This window comes from Ascidiella aspersa, chromosome 6, assembly GCF_963924565.1.
Source record: "Ascidiella aspersa chromosome 6, kaAscAspe10.2, whole genome shotgun sequence".
NCBI lineage: Eukaryota > Metazoa > Chordata > Ascidiacea > Phlebobranchia > Ascidiidae > Ascidiella > Ascidiella aspersa.
In genome coordinates, this window is record NC_139452.1 from 17,713,954 (window position 1) to 17,734,862 (window position 20,909).

The 20,909-nt window shown below is 34.9% G+C and overlaps 1 protein-coding gene across 1 annotated transcript; it reads left to right on the forward strand.

Annotated features, from left to right (window-relative positions):
* The first annotated feature begins 1,632 nt into the window (after nt 1-1,632).
* On the forward strand, nt 1,633-14,342 carry LOC146140567 (GTP-binding protein 2-like). The gene is made up of 10 exons (XM_083391064.1): nt 1,633-3,059; nt 6,725-6,936; nt 7,919-8,030; nt 8,098-8,295; nt 9,321-9,495; nt 10,314-10,530; nt 10,901-11,042; nt 12,353-12,583; nt 12,833-13,003; nt 13,262-14,342. The coding sequence occupies exons 1-10, from the start codon at nt 2,940-2,942 to the stop codon at nt 13,568-13,570; spliced, it is 1,887 nt and encodes a 628-aa protein (XP_083247190.1). The 5' UTR covers nt 1,633-2,939; the 3' UTR covers nt 13,571-14,342.
* The last annotated feature ends 6,567 nt before the right edge of the window (nt 14,343-20,909 follow it).

A 20,909-nucleotide genomic window follows, 5' to 3' on the forward strand; every position in this document is an offset into this window, starting at 1 on the left:
TTACGTTTACAATATTGTAGTTGTAATTTCTGTATCACATAACCATTCAATTTTAATTATGTAATGTTATCGCTTATGACGAGAAGCTTTCTTATTTTTTGCATAAAAAAGATGTGAAGCAGTGGTGGGCAAACGTTATTTGTTTTGGCCCAAGGGCCAAAATACTTTTTAGGCTCACTACGTTAAAACCACGACGGCAGCAGGAGTGGATTTAGGATCTTTGTTAGGGCTATTAAAGTTTTTAGAGCAGCGGTTCTTAACCTATGGGTAATTACCCACATGTGGGTCATTTCAGGATAGCACGTGGGTAATCAGCTGACCCAGAATATTTAGAATTATAGATGTACCAAACAATTAAAACTTCTTTATTACTTACACTTCATTTAATGTTTTGAGTACCAAACAAGCACAGTCATATTTTATTATTTTTAGATTTGTTTCGTCATAGTGATTATTTTTGTTGCAGCTTTTTTAGCCTAGCTATTATTTCATAATCAGTTCCGTTACAGCTGTTTTATAAGCAAGCTTGATGGATGCTTTGCCGTTTAGTGTTTATTTTTCAAGGTATTCTTAGTGAAGTTGTTTGGAGCAGTATCGCTAAGTGTACATTTAGAGTTAGTGTTGAGACGAGCGAGCTATATTTTGTTGAATAACGCTGTTTTATATTTTTAGTATTGCAAAATAAACGAAATTAGATTGTGGGTAATGGTACTTTTATCTGGACAGAAATTAGAGTGACATCAAAAAGTTTTAGGTCACGAATCCATTACACGTCACAAGTAACGATTGCCTGACAATAGGCAATGATTACACATGACTTGCGTAACTATGCGAAATGTCATGTCCAACATGTAATATTGCGCTTTATAGCATACGTAACCTATTTCGAAATTTACAGTGTTCGTAATTACATAACCTCAACTACGTAATTACATAACTCAACCACCCCCAGAACTGGGTTACAAGAACAAAAAACTCGAAAAATTGCCGGCAGCCAAAGTAGCTTACGCTTTTATAACATCGCAATTATAAAACCTGCTGATAAACCTATTCTTCATCTTGATTGCACATTTATTAAGTACCGTAAAATCGCCTCCGCCCTACAGTTACAACACCTAATTATCGCTACAACCAACGACATATAAAGAGATGAATTTCTATGTCGTTGCTACAACTTAACAATGGGACCAACGACAAAACATAAAATCTTTCGATTCACACAAGCTAAGCGGAAAGAAATAGATAGATTACACCGTTTTCGGTCCCCCAAAACACCTTAAAAAAACACTGGCATATTGAGCATACTTATATTGAGCATACTTTAGACTTAAAAAAATTAAAGCTGATTAGCCTTTGATGAAATCTTTCTCGTTTTACTCCTAAGTAAAGCTTCTGGTGTTGTACAAAAATACAAAGAGGCTATTGTCGTGAGGGTTAAAATACACCCTGTAATTCAAGTAATGTTCCTTTGGAAAAAATGATGCAATCAATGATCAAAAATCGAACGAACTAAATTGCGCCACTTCTTGTGACCTATGAACCTTACGTTTATATATAACTATGATTTCTGTGTTGCTAGTTTTGTTGTTGATCAGCTGTTCTGCTATAAGAGATGGAATACAAGAAAAAAAAAAATGATGGAATACAAGATTGACTTCAATATTTTGCATAAATGCAACTGAGCCAATATATAGAGTCATTGAATTGCCTGTAGTAAGGACTGAGCTGTAAGAATATAGTGCCTATACGCTATGCTGGTAGTTTATTATTTGTAAAACTAAACTGCGCAGATAAATCATTTTTTATTATTTTTGTGTAGGCGAAACCATTTTTTAAATTTGTAGAGCTAAATCTATGAAATTCTTATCTGCTCTTGTTTAAAAGTTGGGCGCTGGTCTAGAATCCTACCACATTTATTTCAACATGAAACGAGTGGTCAAAGTTAAAATTGCAAGGAAGGCATAAATATGTAAAATAAATATAATAATAATACTTAACCTACCCAAACCCATACGCAAACTCTCACCATAACCCAAATAATTAATCCCCAGACAAAAATGTGATAGGATTCTAGACCAGCGCCTGAAAGTTGCTCAACGAGAACTACTAAACCAGGGGTCGGCAACCTTTTCGTAGTCGCGGGCCAAAACCAACCTCAGAAAGGTCTCTGCGGGCCGCACAAAATGTTAACTATAAGAATTATGTTATTAAAATGTTAAAACTACCGTAAATCAGGCAGACCTTGGATCTTTTTTGCGCCTAAAGAGAAGGATCATTCAGCGCGAAAATTTTTTGCACTTACGTAGTTAAAATAGTTAAAAGTAGTTGAAATGGAATCGTGCCTAGTTTGTCAAAGAGGCGGCTGGCCAGATGAATTTCATCGGCGGGCCGAATCCAGCCTGCGGGTCGTAGGTTGCCGAACCCTGTACTAAACTGTTTAATGTGGCAATAAAAGTTATTTGGCCTGTCCTAAATATATATATGTGTGTTTAGTGGCTCCTGAGCTGGAGCCTTGGACATGTGTGTGTGGGCTCCGGGGCCATGGGTTAAGTGATTGCTAGCTCTGGAGCCGATACTGTTTTAAATTGATTCCCCAGCCCTGCTAAACACAAAGGAGATCGACAAAAAGTGCTATCAACTGCAAACTGGTCGTCAGGCTAGTCTAATTAGTATGGACAGCCAGCTGCAAAAAGCATTAGTATACTACTAAACAAACAATTAGCTTTTTTTCATTATGATTAAGCTTAAACTTTTCGCAATTTTATGCTGTACATGTTTAATTTGTTTTAATTTGTTTAGATGATACAGCACTTATGAAATGAAGGATTGCATTAAGCAATATAAAATCTACAGAAACTGAAGAAATGTTTGTTTGAAGATGTTACCAAAGGCAATGGATTAAATTTTATTCTACTAAGCAACCGTTGCTTAGTGCAGGAATGATAAAAATGGATAACGTTGAACTTTTGGATGGCACCTCAAATAATAAAAAGTTAAATTCTATTGAAACCAACAAAATGTTAAACACTGATACTGAGCTCACAAATTTGCCTCCTGAGGTAAACTAAAAATAAAAAATCATGTATATTTAATCATCGTTTTGTTTGATATTAATCTTAAACTTTCCCGCCTTCAGGGGAGATGTTTAATGTTTATGCAGCCTAAAATTGTGCCACCATAATAAAGTTGCGGCTAAAACTTATGTAACTATTAGGGATGTTCAAAGTAGAATCCCAAGGTATTCTAGAATAATAGGTTTCGAATCTAGAATAACGAATCCAGAATATTGAATCCTAGTATACTTTTATTAAATTATTTAACCTCGATTTTGTTTGGGGAAGGGATTAATCTTAATCTACCCTACAGGGCCCACCATCACAGCAATAAATCGCCAAAACAATTTTCTAACACACATTCTAAACAACTGTCATTTGAAGCAGTTGTGTAAACTGTAATATGTCAACTGTCGAGGTTGTTGACAAAACTTATATTTTTGCCAGTACAATGCAACACTGCACACTGAAGTCTTAAGCAATTCGGTCCTGTTTTTTCAAGCATTGTTGGGTCTTAGGTCTTCTTTTTTTACTAACGTGATCTGTTATGCAGTCAAATAATGTATTGCAGAGAATACAAAGTTGCTATTGACAAATTCTTGACAATTACACTGCGCATAACTGCATAACCTCGCTGAATATTGGCCTAAAGTTGACCTTAAGTAACCCTATAGCTCATTTTGTGGACGGCCACCAAGTTTTACACATAATGTTACTTTTGCAACTTAACGCATTTAGGGAAATTGCGAACTCCACACCAGACATTACACATTAGTCGCTCGCCCAATAACGCTTGATTGACACTTAATTATTAGACGAACGTTATCGCAAGACGCGGTAATTGGTCGCCCGAAGAAACGCTGACACTGCACTACCAGGTTACATTTAAAGCAAGCACTGTAAATTGGTCCCCGCAGCGACAGGCCAACTTACCACACGCGTTTGTGCAATTAGGTGCAACAATTCGCGGTAAAACATTAAATTATATTGTTTCCAATTACCCGAAATAAACGGCAGAATTGGATTCGATATTTCGAATCCAGATGGGATTCGATATTCTACTTTAAACATCCTAGTGACTATTATTGAAGTACTCAGGAAAACCTTCATCGCAACTGGAGTTTCCTTGTTCATTCGAATATTTGCGACTAAAGGCCTTCAATTTTTTTTTAAATGTGCGTCTGAGAGAGCAACCACACGATTAGTTTGTTAAACGATTACTACTTTTGAAAAGCAGTTTAGTTTTGGTAGATTTGATCTATAATTATATATTGATAAAAAAATAGATTGAACAAAATGCCATTACTATGCAATATAAGTTCCACTTTAAACGTTTAATATTTATTTGCGTTACTCAACTTAACCAAAAGTGTTATAAATATTAAAAATTGTAATGGCCGAAGTTGTTATTTGTCTATGAACCTGGTAATCCACAATATCAAGTAAATACCAAAGTATTTTAGGCTGTAGATCAGGGGTGGGCAATTATTTTTAGCTGTGGGCCGCATGAGAAACCTAAAATATTGTGGCGGGCCGGGCCAAATATAGGATCTAAAATACATACAATATGACGTCATACTCTGACGGTGTAAAACAAATAATCAACCAATTTGTTATTACGTCTAGAGTTGTGCGAAAATGTGCAATTTAAGTCGGATTTAAAGAAGGTCACAAAACGTCGCGCGAAGCGCGAAATATTTGCGACTATGTTTGTTTGAAAATGCAAACTTTAATTTAGATTAAGATGGTACGTGAAGCATTGAGCACCGACTAAAAATGTCCATTGCTTGATATATTAGCGTTTATTAAGTTGTGGGGTGCGTTGACCCAAAACTTAAGATTAAAATACGTGAAAATTTTGTACAAAAAACTTACCTACATGTTTTTTCTTCTTTTTTAAAGCTTTAAGTTACCGATGTGTTACAAAGTTTGACAAACTTAGCCTAATATTAATATATATTTCAAATATTAGGCTAAGTTTGTTAAACTTTCGTTGGAGAGAGTGCCACTGAGCAGAGTACCCTATTTGTCTGTAAAGTTCCAAAAATCGCGTGGAACATACGAGCGCGAAAATAATTTCCGTTTTAGCATTTAGAACAGGCTAAAAATCGAATTTGGCGGGGTCTTTACAAAATCTGTCAACTAGCCCTGGTTTTCGCTTAGTCTATGTTATTTATTGAAAATAAGCCGCGGGCCGGATTAAACTGCTTGGCGGGCTGCATGTTGCCCAGATCTGCTATAGATGTAAAACAATTTAACCGATACCTTGTAACTTATAAGCACAACATTTTTGGACTGTTGGATAAATAATCATCTCTCTACAGTGGCTTCTGCTACACATTACACAAAGTTTACATCATAAAGTAAAAAAAATAATTATATCGGTTCTAAGGATTAGAATCACGTGGTGTTAAAATCTGAATTTGTCAAGTTGATTGGTTGTTGGAACCACTAAAATTTATTTTATAATGCATACTTTAAACATAGTTTCTCCTGTCTAGGGATTTCCGATACCTGACATTTTATTCGGCAACCCCAACAGGAGCAAATTAAGTGAGCTTCCATGCTTATTTGGCATGCTTAAATTGATGCAGCATTATGTTTTTGTCTTTCAATTGTAACTTTTTCCAAGTTGTGTAAAAATTTGCTTTAGTGTACGGAAGTTTTGTTAAGTTCACTTATTGTTTCCCTGGTTATCTGGTGATAATCATTTTTGGTCGAAATTTTTCTGTTTTTGTGTGTTGCTAAAATTAAATCACATGTTGGAATCATGACTGAAATCCCTTTGTCAATTTGTTATCAGATCAGCAGTGAAACTGCCCTAGTTCCCGACAAGTATCAATACTACCACTTGGCATATAAGTTCTTATCTGATATTATCAGACATCTCTACTTCTCATTTATATGTATATTGAGTGGCTAGTTAGCTCATGCGCCTTTCATGTTAGCGATTTTTGAGCGGCCGATTACTTCCCGAATGTGATAACTTTTGCATATTCACTGAATGTCAAGAAAATGTAGCTAGGTGAGCGGCTATGTGTAAGTGCAGAGATTTCACAATTTCCTTAACTAATTGTTGTTGAAACAAAATCCTATTGTAAAGCAATGTTGGCCTCAGACAAAATACACTATGGGTCCCACAAGTAAACCTTATGCCTCCAAGCTATAGTATCGCTGAACTAGGTAGTAACTTTGTATTCTACGCAGCGCATTAATGCGCTGTATAATAGATCAGTTTGTAAAACACTGAACCAATAAAGTCATTTTTAAATGTCAAATTATGCAATTTTTTTCTAATTATGCAAAACAAGGTGTTCATTGTACTACATGACATTTATTATGTTGGTTCAAATATTAATTTTAGGCATAGGCTTTTTTGTTATGTTTTTTTATAAAGTTATATGGACAAAGAAATCTGCTTTAGCAATAAAATGCCACATTTAAAGTAGATACAGTTGATGACTAACCAATAAACAATGACTCATACATTATGTCAGTTTTTAGATACCAATTGCTCACAATAAACCTTTAAAACAAAATTTAAAAAAATGTGGATCACTACCTATGAACCAATGTTGTATTTCTTTAATATTTTACTATTATAAGTAAATTGGTAGGAACTACAACATTAATTGTAGCATATTTAATATATACTCATTAATTAATTTTAGGAGGAAGAGGGTAATGTTGAATACAAGTTGAAACTTATCAATCCCACCCACTCCCGCTTGGAACATCTTGTCACCCAGATGAAATGGCGGTTACAGGAGGGCCAGGGTGAAGCTATCTATAAAATCGGTGTAGAAGATGATGGAATTTGTACTGGACTAAATGATAAAGAACTTGGGTGCACAATGAATACATTAGAAATCATGTCAAAAAAGTTAGTCAAATGCCCAATTTTAACTCCTTATAACCTAAAGTAGTTAAAATAAAACACAACACTGTTTATGCTTAATACCAGTTTTGTGGAAAGCTGGCGACTTGGCGACTATGCAAGAAAACCTAAATTGCTTAAAAAAATGTTTTTATTTAAAAAAAATAATTATATTAATTTTTTTAAAGAACGGTTTCACAAAAAAATCTTGTGGTTGCTTTTACACAGATTCAATCTCATATTTTTTGGAAAACTGAAATATGTAAGAATGCTGTATCTTCAGGCAGATTGTTATTATTTTAAAAATGACTCGAATTGATCATACACATGTTGTATGTTTGCATTTAGACTTTGAATGTTAGCGTTTTTTTACTATGTTTGTTTCTCTGTGTTAATCAAATCTATTTAATTCCAACAAGTTGGACTAAAAATACCATTATTTCGAGCAATATGATAATCTTTGTTATGTACCTAATGCATTATATATTTTTCTTAAATTGGAATTTTGTGATAATTTAACCAAACAATGGCCATAATTTTTTCGCCTTTGTGCAAGTAAACAGGTTTTCAGCTACATGTTTGCACCCAGGTTTGCTCAAAAAAGCTTGTCTATTTAACAGATTCAGAGTAAAAAAAGCAGCCGAGTGCACCCGCAGGTTGTATTTTGCATACCCTTCATGTCCTAACGTCTCAAAACATTTGCACAACTTTGACTCTAAGATCACTATTTTTTTTTAATTGCCTTGATTAACACCTAAACATGGCAAGGAATTTGTTAGGCAAACACAGAATTTAACTTGGGGTCGAAAAAAATGAAGAATTTGGGCCGGAAATGCTTGCACCAGAAAACTGGCAAGATCCTGCCACCCTGTTTAATACCCTTTATATTTTGGACATAAGTACTTAATTGCTATACTATAAATGTATTGTTTTTCAATTTTTTTTAGTAACTCTGCTTTTTTGTATCATGTGAACAATTTTTTGTTAGGATTGGTGCAGACCTAACTGTTCTACGAAAGAGGCAGGTAAATTCTGAGGCAATTGGGGTTAGAAAGCAGATTGCTGAGATACTTGTGCGCAAGGTTCCAGATGATCAACAGGTAATAAAAATAATATCAAATCTCAATTATTTTTGGGCAACACATAATAACTGTCCTTCTTTTATAGTTTTTAGACCTCCGTGTTTCAGTTCTAGGCAATGCTGATGCTGGTAAGTCTACCCTGCTTGGTGTCCTCACTCATGGGGAACATGATAATGGCAGAGGAAGGGCCAGGCTGAATCTATTCCGCCATTTGCATGAAATTCAATCTGGACGAACCTCATGCATTAGCCATGAAATTTTGGGATTTGATAGCAAGGGAAATGTATGTTTACTAAAAAAATTAATCTGTATATACATAGTGTAGATATTTTAATAATATTGTTATAAATAAAAAATTTGGGCACACAAAGTAAGAGTAAAAGTTTAAAAATAAGAGTATGTATAAAAATTACAATTGTTGTTTTTCTTAGCAGTAAAAAAGAATTTCCTTGCCACCTGCTTTAATTATAAAAACACACTCACATTAAAAAGTAACCTAAAACTGACAGTCAGGATTCTGTCAAGTATCATTAGCAAGTAACATCTTAAAACATCATTGCTCCTAACACTATAATCCATGTGGATAACATTTGAATAAGTAGATTTCAATTTTTTTGGTAGGCCAAGTCTGTTGATGTTTGACTAGTTCCGTATAAAATTACATGCAGGTGCTTAAATATGTCAGTTAACTTCATGCTTGCAGAAATAATGTTTCATATTAATTTGTCTTTGTGAAGGCTTCGTTCGGTCTAAAAAAAAATCAACCATTAAATTTGTAAGCATATTACTCACAATGGCAGAAAGCTGCCATTTGGCGACTATGTTGGCCGAAGAATCAGCCAGAATATTGAAGAAAGCTATAATAATTACTTGACTCGGACTTCACTTAGGCTTAACCGTGTTTAGTACTGATGGCTTTTTTGGACTTCTTAGATAACATTCCACCTCTATTTTAATTTGGTACAAACACATAGTTTAAACCAGGGGTCCCTGCATTTTATTGTAAATAACAAAAACGCCATGAAGCAAATAGACCTTAACTTTTAGTTAGTTCTGCATATTTTGACGTAAATTCTGACATTTTCGCCAAATTTTGAAACAATTTGTCCAGAAGTTTGAACATTTTGCCTAATTGTATATATATGATTGCAACCTGGGGGGGGGGGGGTCTCGTAGTTTTTTGAAAGCTGAAAAGGGGGTGGTGACAAAAAAGGAGTTGGGACCACTGGATTACACAATGCCAAGCCATATTCATTGACATACCAACAAATTACAAAATACCTAAAAATTCCATATATTTAATGTCAGATCATCAACTACAGTGATTCAAGGACAGCTGAGGACATTTGCTCAGCGGCTTCAAAAATCATTACCTTTGTTGACCTTGCTGGTCATCATAAATACCTAAAAACAACTATTTTTGGTTTGACTTCCCACCATCCTGACTTTGCCATGGTGGTTATAAGTGCAAATCGTGGTGTTGGTAAGTAATTTAGTTTTTTCGTTTATTTACCAATTTTCTTATGTAGATGTGCCACTTGGCACCATACCTTACACGTCCAAATAGTTGGTTTTATAAACCATATCACCAAGTATTGGAACCGAAATAGGTTATTATTTAAGGATTTAATTGCATGCAAAGCGTTGTCTAGAAAAATATGCCTGCAGTGAGGTTCCTACTTAGGGACTCAAACATTCTGTGGCAGACTTTTGACATTTCGGATCCGTCTTAAGTAATATGCAGATGTCGGTTTTAGTTTCAAGCTTCTTTTTTTTTGACCTAACAACCATTAAGTAAGTTACAAAATACTGTTTTCCTTTAATTATGCAGTCAGTGTTTAGATTTAAATACCTTATACTGTCCTTGTACCACTAAAAAGTAAGGTTGGATTAGAAAAAATACCCTTTGTGTAATAAGTAATATTACAACCTATATGCAACCTATAGATGGTAAGCAATTGCTTAAAGATGCTAATCAGTGACAAACTAAACTTTTGGCAAACCAATAATTGTGGTATCAAGAGTAGGAACCTTTTCCATTCCAACTTCATGATATTGTAAATTAGCATTGGTTTGATATAGGTAAATTTAAAAAGATTTTTGTTTTTGTTTACTAATTTTATTCTGTTAATTCTGTTTTCATTTCCACTTTTTTTACATGCATTAACCAAGTATTGTCATAAAACGAAATTATTATTATAATTAGGTGTCTGTTAAAACTACTGCCTTAAAAAATGTTATTATTGTGAATTTAGTTTAATCTACTTTATTTCAATTTTCTTTGAACAACTATTGTTTTAGCTGGTACCACGCGGGAGCATCTTGGGCTTGCTATGGCGTTAGGTGTTCCACTTATTGCTGTGGTTACCAAGGTTGATTTGTGTCCAGCGGCTGTGTCAGAACGAGCTTGTCGCCAGCTTGAACAACTCCTTTCTTCTGCAGTGTGCTCCAAGATCCCTTTCAGGGTCCGATCTGAGGATGATGCCTATAGTGCTGCAGCTGCAATGACTGGTGATAAGTAAGAAACTTTTATATCCTTGCAACACCTTTTATACCTAAACAACAATTATTTGTAGGCATATTACAGTGTTCAAGAAAAACATAAAAATGTTTTGCTATAATATAATTAAAATGCCAAAACATTAAAAATGTGACTTAAAATGTCCGGAAGTGTTTTATTGCTGATTTAGTATGCAAATCTATATCATATATGGCAAACGTTATTCTGTGTCCTGTAGAAGGGAGCGGAACACATCTGATGCCATAGCCCACTGCCAAGTTTTACCTGATTTATCTTTAATTAAATTTAAACTGTTAAATACCCTATTTATACTGAGCAAAGCCAGATATTTATCACGGTTTTTACTTTACCTTTTTCAATCATATAGCAACAAAGTGGTCCCCCTCTTCACTGTTTCAAGTGTTTCTGGGTTGAACCTCCTTCTTCTGATTAAGTTTTTCAACGTTCTTAAACCACAGAAGACCGCCAGAGAACAAGAACAACTTACACAAAAGCCTACCGAATATCTGGTAATAATAAGCGACATGTTAAGTCCAACCTCCTTATTTACTAAGCTTCACACTAAAATTGCATTTGTGAGAGTCTAGTTGTTACAGTGAAGCACTTTGTGGATTTACGCCATGATCTGTCATTGAATATTTGACAAGTTGTTGCGCGATTCTTGTTATAACTTGAATTGTTTTTAGAAATTTTTAATAAAGGTATTCATATGGAATATATTAGGGTTGTCAAGCCTGTCAATTGACCGGACAACTGAACGCACTTTATTTAGCCGATCAAATACTCATATTGGATTCAAATGATGCAAATTTTTTAAGAGTTGTTTTGTAATTTGAGTTTTTAATATTCTTGATTGTAACTTTTTTAAAGAATTCAAATATAAAATCGTAGGGTTTACTTGATGCAAACACCTGTTCTGTGGTAATAACAAAGTGTTTGTAATAGTAAAGTAGATTTATTTTGTTTATAATAAATGCACGTATATGATGAATCGCGTTTGTCATAAAAGGAAACACTAGTTGGGGATCATCAATCTTAGGCTACTTAGAAATTTAGAATTACCAAATCCCTTATCTCCAGTGGACCCTGATGATGATTTAGAAAATTCAGATAGTGACAAAAGTTGTGACGAGGAGTAAAAATATTTTTTTACTGATGCATTTATTGTTAAATTTCGTTAATAAACTTGTTGGTTGTAGTGTAGTAATGGTAAAAATTACTACAATACTGCTATAGTATTGCTTGCAAGATGCATGGTTTTGCAAAAATTCTTATTGATAGTCAAAAAATAATTGTTTTTGTTTTACAAACCATTGTACTTGAGCCAAAACGTTCATATATTTAGTTGAAGTTAAAACCAAGTTTTATTTTCATATCATGTCTTGATAGAGTTTTACAAGAATATCGAATAAGCTTGTATTTGGTTATCTGAAGCTTTAAACTTAAAGCAACCTCAATTGATTGTCAATGTATTGCAACTATATCAACCGTTTCCTGTCCAAATCTTAAAACAGGTCATATCCATAAACAACAAACAAAACCTGCTTATGCGATATGTTGTTTGTTATGGCTTTTACCCGTATTTCCCACCGTCATTACACGAATATTGTGTCCACATGAATATTGATGGCCGTCCTAAAACAAAGCATACCGATTAATACCATTACCATAGGTTTTTTGTGTGAAGCTCTGTTTTTGTTTAAAATTGTTTATTTGCATACCACATTTTGTCAGCCTGGAGCTGGTTTCGTTTTGTAAACAAACTAACTAAACTTACTAATAGTCAATAAACGTACTAATAGCAAATGTCCAACTACAGGTTGACGAGGTTTTCACAGTTCCTGAGGTGGGCGTGGTTGTGGGTGGAACCTTACATCAGGGGACAATTGGTGAGAAGGATCGGCTTCTTATTGGCCCGACTGTGAAGGGTCGTTACCTGCCCGTGACGGTTACCTCCATTCGTCGTAACCGCGCCCCATGCCGTGTGGTCCGCGCCGGACAAGCAGCGTCGCTCTCCTTGGTCGAAATAAATGCCGACGCGATACGAAAGGTCAGACACGAGGAGCGTTTAATTAACACTATTAAAGACGTACAAGTCATGTGTTTCGCTACCAGTTAAATGCTTTTCATTCAATGTCTCCCTTTTTACGGTCCATTAATGTTAAGAAACTCAATATGGGCGAGTTGATTGTTTTGTTCCTATTGCTTTAATAATAAGTAATCAAGTAAAAATAGTAATGTAATATATATCATATTATTTAACTTGAAAAGTAACTTTGCATTAAATGTGTTGATACAGGGCATGGTCATAGTATCTACGAGTCTCCAACCTGAATGTTGCCTACGCTTTGAAACCACAGTTTTCCTTCTATACCATCCCTCAGTCCTTTTGTCTGCGGGATTCCAAGCAACTATACATGCCGGCAATGTACGACAGACAGCAGTGGTTGAGAAAATTCATAACGAGGAAGTGAGTGATAAGGCATTTTTTGCGGTAACCCTTCGCGTCGAGCAGCACACTGTGTACATTAAACAAAGTGAAGTATGCATATAACAATACCAACAGCACCATGTAAAACGTTTGCTGGTGGTATAAATCATCACAAACCGCCTACCTTAATTTAACGGTGCTGTGGGTCGTATATTAATCATCTATGTATGTGACGTCATTACACTTACGTGGTTGTTCGCTGTAATTTGTGTCGTTGAACTTTTATTTCTTTAACAGGGTTCGTTGCGTCTAAACGAGCAAGCTTGTGTTACCTTTCGCTTTGTCTGCTCACCGGAGTATATCCGAACTGGTTCGACAATTATCTTTCGGGAACGTTCAACCAAGGGCATCGGCCAGGTGACAAAAATCACACCTTTCAGTGGCAGTGAGCTTGACACCAGTCCGAACCGAAAGCAACGCATCCGACGAAGGTACGGCAGCCACGGATCGCTCTCCAATGCCACTACTGCCGTATGTACATCGGGTGAATCTCCGCCACAAGCTAGTGGTCCATTTTCGCCTAAGAGACAGCACATTGAGCGATAGATGTAAATTTGTTTTAAGTATTACCAAACGCGGGCACGTTTTAATTTTCTATTTGGTATTTGGAATATTCGATTACTTTGCTTGCTGTCGTGAAATTACCCGAAAGTATAACAGTTTGCTTAAGCCTAAAAAGGATTATCTCCGTTGCCCAACGTATTACTATGGCACTGAAGAAACTAACAGCCAATGTTTACCAAAAATATATGTAGTAAGTTAAAATGCACTTTATATTATTAAAAGGTAAATTAATCAAATTGTGTCTTTTGTACGTCATCGTAAACTACAGCCCCATATCTGTGTGTTTTTAGGTTTATACTTAACTTTTTGTATCTTGATGTTGTGTATTGTCTCGGTTTTTCAGATTTTAGAGAATTTTTAGTGAAATAAAGTAATTTATCGTTGTTAAAATTTAGTTGCATTTGACACAATGCAAGGATGTGTTGATAGTTTCTATGGAAGAGTGTGAATTTTTGTTGTTTTCGTCGATAAACTACCGTTGATCCCCGACTGAAAGTTTACATTAAATGTGACATTTTGCACAAATTTTATTTTTATTAGAAGTTTAATTTTTAATTGAAGTTTTTTTAATGTAATGAGACACCATTATGTGCAGCCAAGAGAATGTCAATATGCCATAAATGCGACATCAAAAGTTCAAAACATATCAGAAACAAGCAACGAAGTACGTTGTGCAGCTTATAATGAGGAACCACATGACAAAATAACAGTTAAACATATTACAAAATATGACTGGGATGGCACTGAAGTTATTCCACCTAAATTCTGTGACGTACGTGGTACAAGTTGTTGCAGGTCGTTTTAACCCTGTCATGTTCTTGCAAACCATATTTATGGAGTTACTATAATATAAGACGACCATTAATCTAATCGTTCTCTGCAATATTTCTTCATCTGCTAAATAGTTCACCCCAGGGTGAACCAACAGATAGAGGTGAATGCGGGATTTTATTTTTATGCTACTGATTGTACGCTTTGTAACCCTAAATTGTCATGAAACAATTTACAACAAATAGCGAAACCGGGTCAAAAAAAAAACTGTTCTTTAAGTTGACTTCATATAGTTACGTTATAAAACTTTTTATATGGAGAAGACGCGAAGTATTTAGCATGTATCGAGATTTAAAAAAAATTGTGAACATTTTACACAACAGCTCTATGGAGACGGATATGCGAGCTTCCGAAAACGTGTGCACATTTTGAGACGTGCGCACTTTTTTCAAAATGTGCAAATGGCAATACTAGAGTTAGAGTTAATGTTAAGAAACTTAAATTAGAAGAAAAGAAAGCAAAAGAATGGTTGCACAAAATTTATTTAGAAAAACTTGCTCAAATCATGTTGTCATTTGCCCAAATTTTGGTTTAAAAAAACATGATTTAAGCTTGAGCTTCCTTACAATACTTCATTTTATGTATAGTCATTTGTATGGTTATTGATCCTAAGCATGTGTGCTTACTGTGAAGTCTGCTTTTATATTGTCCCATGGTTTAAATAAATTTGCACAAACTTACGTAGGTATTAAAAAAATATTCCTACAACTTTTTTATTTTGACAACTGGCTAGCGCATTTGAGGATTAGCAAAAACTTGTGATGTTTTTACAGTATGGCTGGTTCAATCGTGTATTTACCAGTTTTAACTGGTGAAGGACTACTGCCGTTCTAAATTAGTGAGATTGTTTCTGTCACTAGGTGGAGCGCTTAACGACTCAGATAAAGTCGCAAAAGTTTACAATGGCGAAGGCTTAACTACGACTGTACGGTAACGTGGAAGACAAACTTAGAAGTTTTCAGATAAAATTAAACCTTAGGGCCATCGTGACCAATGACGCCCTGTGCTCATTTGGAATTAAAGACTCAGATAAATGTGTTTTCTGCTGCGATGCATTAGAAACTGTAGCGCACGTGTTTTATTTTTGTACCAAAGTAGTAACATTCTGGGAAGAAGTAACTGCCTGGATCTCGGCCAATCTTTTGATTGATTTACGCCCTAACCCTGTTCATATGTTGTTTGGTATTGTGGCAGATCTCTTAACTCTAATTAAAAATGTGCGCACATTTTGAAGGCATTTTAAAATGTGTGCACATTGTGAAAAAAGTGCGCACATTTTTAAAGGCAGTTGAAAATGTGCGCACATTGTTAAAAAAATGCGCAAATTTTTGAAGGCAGTTTATATTTGTGCGCACATTTTTGAAGGCATTTTAAAATGTGCGCACAGTTTATGCACATTTTTGCGTAGGCTACATTGTGCAAAAAAATGTTCGGATCCCCGAAATCCGGGCGCTGGTCTAGAATCCTACCAAAACGGACATAATTTGGGTTTGGGCAGGTTAAGCAATATTATTAAATAATAATACTTGACCCACCCTCACCCAAACACTAATCGGTACCCTAACCTAAATATTGTGCGTTGATTTAATAATTGTTTGAACTCTGTGGTAGGATTCTAGACCAGCGCCCGTATCCGTAATATTACTGTAACTTATGGTGACATGTTAAATTCTACATTGATTTTTATACTTATTTTCGCAAACTATCGCGCTTATTGGGATGGTTTCTACCACTAGAGGCACAGCGTGAGTCAGGTAAACAGTCGCGAGCTCGTGTCTTTTACAATAGCTAACTGATTTTAATTGTGTTTGTTATCGTCAAATATTTTATTATCGTCAAATCTTTTTGGAACTTATTATTCGCTTTGAGTTAGCTTTAATATTGTAATTAATCATTTTTTATTTCTAGGGAAAGGCGGGGAAAGACAGACCTCTAAGCCTTAAGGCAGGGGCGGGCAACATACGGCCCGCGACGAGATTTTGAGCGGCCCGCAGACAGTTTCTGGTATTACATGATAATGTGGCCCGCGGCCACATTCTGCCACATCCCCCACTACTTGCTTACTACGTCAATTTATAGAGATTGTTAGTTATTCTTTGGCTTTTTGTTTTCTTTGTGTTTTAGATTCTTTGTTTTGGGTTGAAATTATATTTAGAATTTACAAAGATATTTTCCCATGGATTTGCCCAGAAACGTAAGTTTGACAAGGAGTATCGCGAATTTAACAAGGATTGAATGCCCAAGTACTTTTTCACTCAAATCGGCAAGAATCAGTATTTTCTTTTGAATTACAAAATCCGAATGGTGAAAAACAAATGATTCCGGTTGCACATCAATGATAATAAAGAATGTTTGGTTGTTAAGAGATAAATATAATTCGCTAATAAAAGCATCATCAGTAGGGCGATTATTATTATTTTTTTTTTTAAATAAATTTTGACCTAAAAATATATTTTTTTGACAAAATTTTTACCTATTATAAATATATTGATTATTTTAAACAACAGCATTAGTGTCTTGGCGTCGTCAACAACACGTTTTTCATGTTTTACTGACTATCGGTCGAACACAAATCAGCTATTTTTTCGGGTTTATGCAAAATTCTTGAAATCCTTAGTTGACATTTTTGTCATTTCAAAAAGTCAAATAACTACAAATTGCCGAAGAAAACAAAGACGCTGGTTATTTTAGAAAATGTTGTCAAGAGAAAAAAGACAGCTAATACTGTTCAATACATTTATCCAAATCAGAAATAAACAACTGTATAATGCAAAAACGAAGCTGAGTCTAATGCGATAAACTTGGACAGGGTGGATAATTCTGGAAACTCGCGTATACATAACAAAGTTAAAATGTCGTTGAATATAACTCAAAAAAAAAAACTTTTTTTAATAACATTTTAACATAACGTTAATTATAAAAAAGCTGATAATAGTTTTTTTTAATTTTGTAAACGATTTATGTGCATTTTTAATTGTTTTTGACTTGAAATAATTTGTAATTATTTATCTCATAACATCTAAACAAACCAATTTTCGGTTTATAAAGTTGTGCTTAGTTTATTCTTTAAGTCGGCAAAGTATTGCCGTGTTTAGCGAGTACAACGTTGTCGCTATTATGCGACAAAACATGTAAGCTTTGACAGTACTTAATCCGGCCCGCCAAGTCCTTCATTTGGCCGTATCTGGCCCGCCGACCGGAGAAGTTGCCCGTCCCTGCCTTAAGGGATCAATGCTATTTTACGAGTTTTACAAAATACTTTTCCATCAGTATAGGATATCAACCGAAAGGTCTTATAGTTACTACTATGCCAAAAATACAACTGAAAGAAGCATACCTTCTTAATAAATTAACCTTTTTTTATTTTGCCCGGTTCAAAACGGACCCCACTAATGAAAGATGATTAAATTTGCCTTGTTGTATGAAAATGGCGGATCAAGGATTTTTGTTTAAGGGGCCCATAAAATATTTCCAAGATATTTTAACAAGTTGCGTCCCAACGTGACGTAATAATTCAAGTAGTGGTATACATATGGCGCCTTGAAGTTAAAAATATTTTACGAATGTACGGTAGGACAAAACATAGGCTACAAGAAAACCAAAATAGGACTATGCGTAAGTAGCATTGCATCAATATAAAAGTTATATTGTTATAAATAGGCCGTGCATAAACTGCGTTATATTTCAAGTATTAAAACAATTATTTTATCCATAGGTAATTCAACAATTATTGATATATTATTTAATTTTATTTCTGTTTCACAACACATCTTACTGAAAGGCTAATGAAAAACAACAGAAAAGTTTTAAGTTGAGTTACGTTTTGCCCTAACACCATGCACTGCATGAAGACCCGATTTCTTTAAAATTTCTAAACTTAAAAAGTCAAACTGTCTCGGATTAATAAACACACCCTTATCTACAAGTTATTTAGCAAAAAATAACTGAGTCACCTTTAATTGAACTTCAATAGCAAACACATAATTTTAGTTTCCTTATATCAATTGTCTTCCCCCAAACACATTTTCCCTCCCTGGTTTGTCCAAAATTAAACCAGCCTGATTTTTGTCCTTAAACGTTTTTTCGACGATAGTCATTGTTCATCAAACAAATACAAAACTAAAGGTAATAATAACATTGGACACTAATAACTTATCCATACGTCCTAAGAGTTGTTTACAAAATATGGGTGTATTCGTCAAGATTAAATAATTCAGCTTTGTAGCTAAAATATTCCTTGAGATGCAATATTTTTTAGCCTAAGAAACAAGCTTGACATTGTTTAGGGCAGTGAATCTCAACCTTTAAAGCTTTAATAGATGTTCTTGTGATTAGGATTGTCGATGAACGAACAACCAGCTTTAATCTATAGATCGGCGAAGCAAGTTAGCATAAAGCAGATGCCACTTGCAAAGATCAACGCAGTTAACAGTACAAGTCGATAACTAAAAACGTCTTATGTCACTATGTGGGCCAAATTAAGATAGGCTGCACTAGTGAGTCCGTAAGTAACTCTTGTGACTCCAAAAAGAAACTGCCTTTAACCCCAATCCTGATGACTTATGAAGCCAAAACGAAATGACAATTAAGATGTAACACCCTTTGAGAACCACGTGTCTAGGCTATGTTCAATAACTTCGCAAAATGACAATGGTTCACATGTCGGAAACCAACCCAGATTAATATTCAGTTGTCATTCAGGTACACTTCCCATAATATACAGTTGTAAAAAACATCAGTAGGCCTACTACTGAACACTAGGGGAAGTGCGGAACCCATGTAACATGTGGACCAATGGAAAGCTTGATAATTGTGCCACCTGTTGGCGAAACTGAATAAAATTTTGGTTGTGAGAATTCTATTTTGTGTACATAACTTATATAAAAGGTCTACAGCGTGCTTTGGGAAATGGTTGATTTATTACAATTTTTCACTTTTTTAGGTAAAAAATGTATAGGCCTACTTTGTTATCTTTATATTCGTAATTAAAGGTGTTTTGATTTTAGTTAGAAGTTAGTTTGATTGATTTAGTTCAGCGAGCCACGAGTGATTTTCTTGGAAATAGCGATCAGAGAACCTTTTGAACAGTCTGTTCCATTGGCCCCTCGATCATTTTCTGGTCATATTATTTGATTTTAAGGATACTAGTATGGTAACTTTTAAGACCAGAACATCTAATAATGCATTGCTTACTGAGGGCCGGGGCTGCGGAGTCGGGCTCGGGACTCGACGGAGTCGGTTTGTTTCGCTGGAGTCGGATTCGGGACTCGAGTATAGGACCACGTAAAACTACCCGAGTCCTCAGTCCAACGTGCACAAATGCGCAATACCAAATGTTGAAATGGACGCCAACTGTTATTTGTATAGGTGGCAGCATATGGTGGATATTTTCCAATCATGTATTGTGAGTGGATTAATTATATGACATCCCTGTGCGCGGATTGTTGAATATCCACCGTATTTAGAATACAGGCTGTAGAGTCAGAGTCATACCCGTGACTTTTGCAAATTTGACTATTATTGTTTTAAGATATATATTCTCCAGAAAAGAAAAATAATTGATATAATATACTGGGTTGCAAATTCTGCCAGAAAAAAATATCTTTTCTGCATTTTGTGCTTGTTGTCATGTGTTTTTTTATTTTATTTTGGTAACTATATTTTGTTTGTGCCACTTTTTCTACAACATTAATTGATCAGATACGCACTTCAGCAATACGAATTTTTTTAGATGCAGTCATGCTCTGTTCCATTGGTCCTAAACTTGTAACAGTAGCCTACATGTTTAAGGCCCTCTCGCTACCAATATTTTTCAGTAATTAAGGCGGGGCAAAACGGACCCTTCGCTTTTCTCGTTTACGAAAATTGCCAGCGTCAATATTTGTTTGATGAACAATGACTATCGTCGAAAAAACGTTTAAGGACAAAAATCAGGCTGGTTTAATTTTGGACAAACCAGGGAGGGAAAATGTGTTTGGGGGAAGATAATTGATATAAGGACACTAAAATTATGTGTTTGCTATTGAAGTTCAATTAAAGGTGACTCAGTTATTTTTTGCTAAATAACTTGTAGATAAGGGTGTGTTTATTAATCCGAGACAGTTTGACTTTTTAAGTTTAGAAATTTTAAAGAAATCGGGTCTTCATGCAGTGCATGGTGTTAGGGCAAAACGTAACTCAACTTAAAACTTTTCTGTTGTTTTTTCATTAGCCTTTCAGTAAGATGTGTTGTGAAACAGAAATAAAATTAATTAATATATCAATAATTGTTGAATTACCTATGGATAAAATAATTGTTTTAATACTTGAAATATAACGCAGTTTATGCACGGCCTATTTATAACAATATAACTTTTATATTGATGCAATGCTACTTACGCATAGTCCTATTTTGGTTTTCTTGTAGCCTATGTTTTGTCCTACCGTACATTCGTAAAATATTTTTAACTTCAAGGCGCCATATGTATACCACTACTTGAATTATTACGTC

What these genes read in the sequence shown, in the direction of transcription:
- LOC146140567 (XM_083391064.1), top strand. Translation starts at nt 2,940, where the DNA reads ATGATAAAAATGGATAACGTTGAACTTTTGGATGGCACCTCAAATAAT. An exon ending in TTAGAAATCATGTCAAAAAA is followed by an intron (nt 6,937 to 7,918) that starts GTTAGTCAAATG and finishes ATTTTTTGTTAG; the next exon opens with GATTGGTGCAGACCTAACTG. An exon ending in ATGCCGACGCGATACGAAAG is followed by an intron (nt 12,584 to 12,832) that starts GTCAGACACGAG and finishes GTGTTGATACAG; the next exon opens with GGCATGGTCATAGTATCTAC.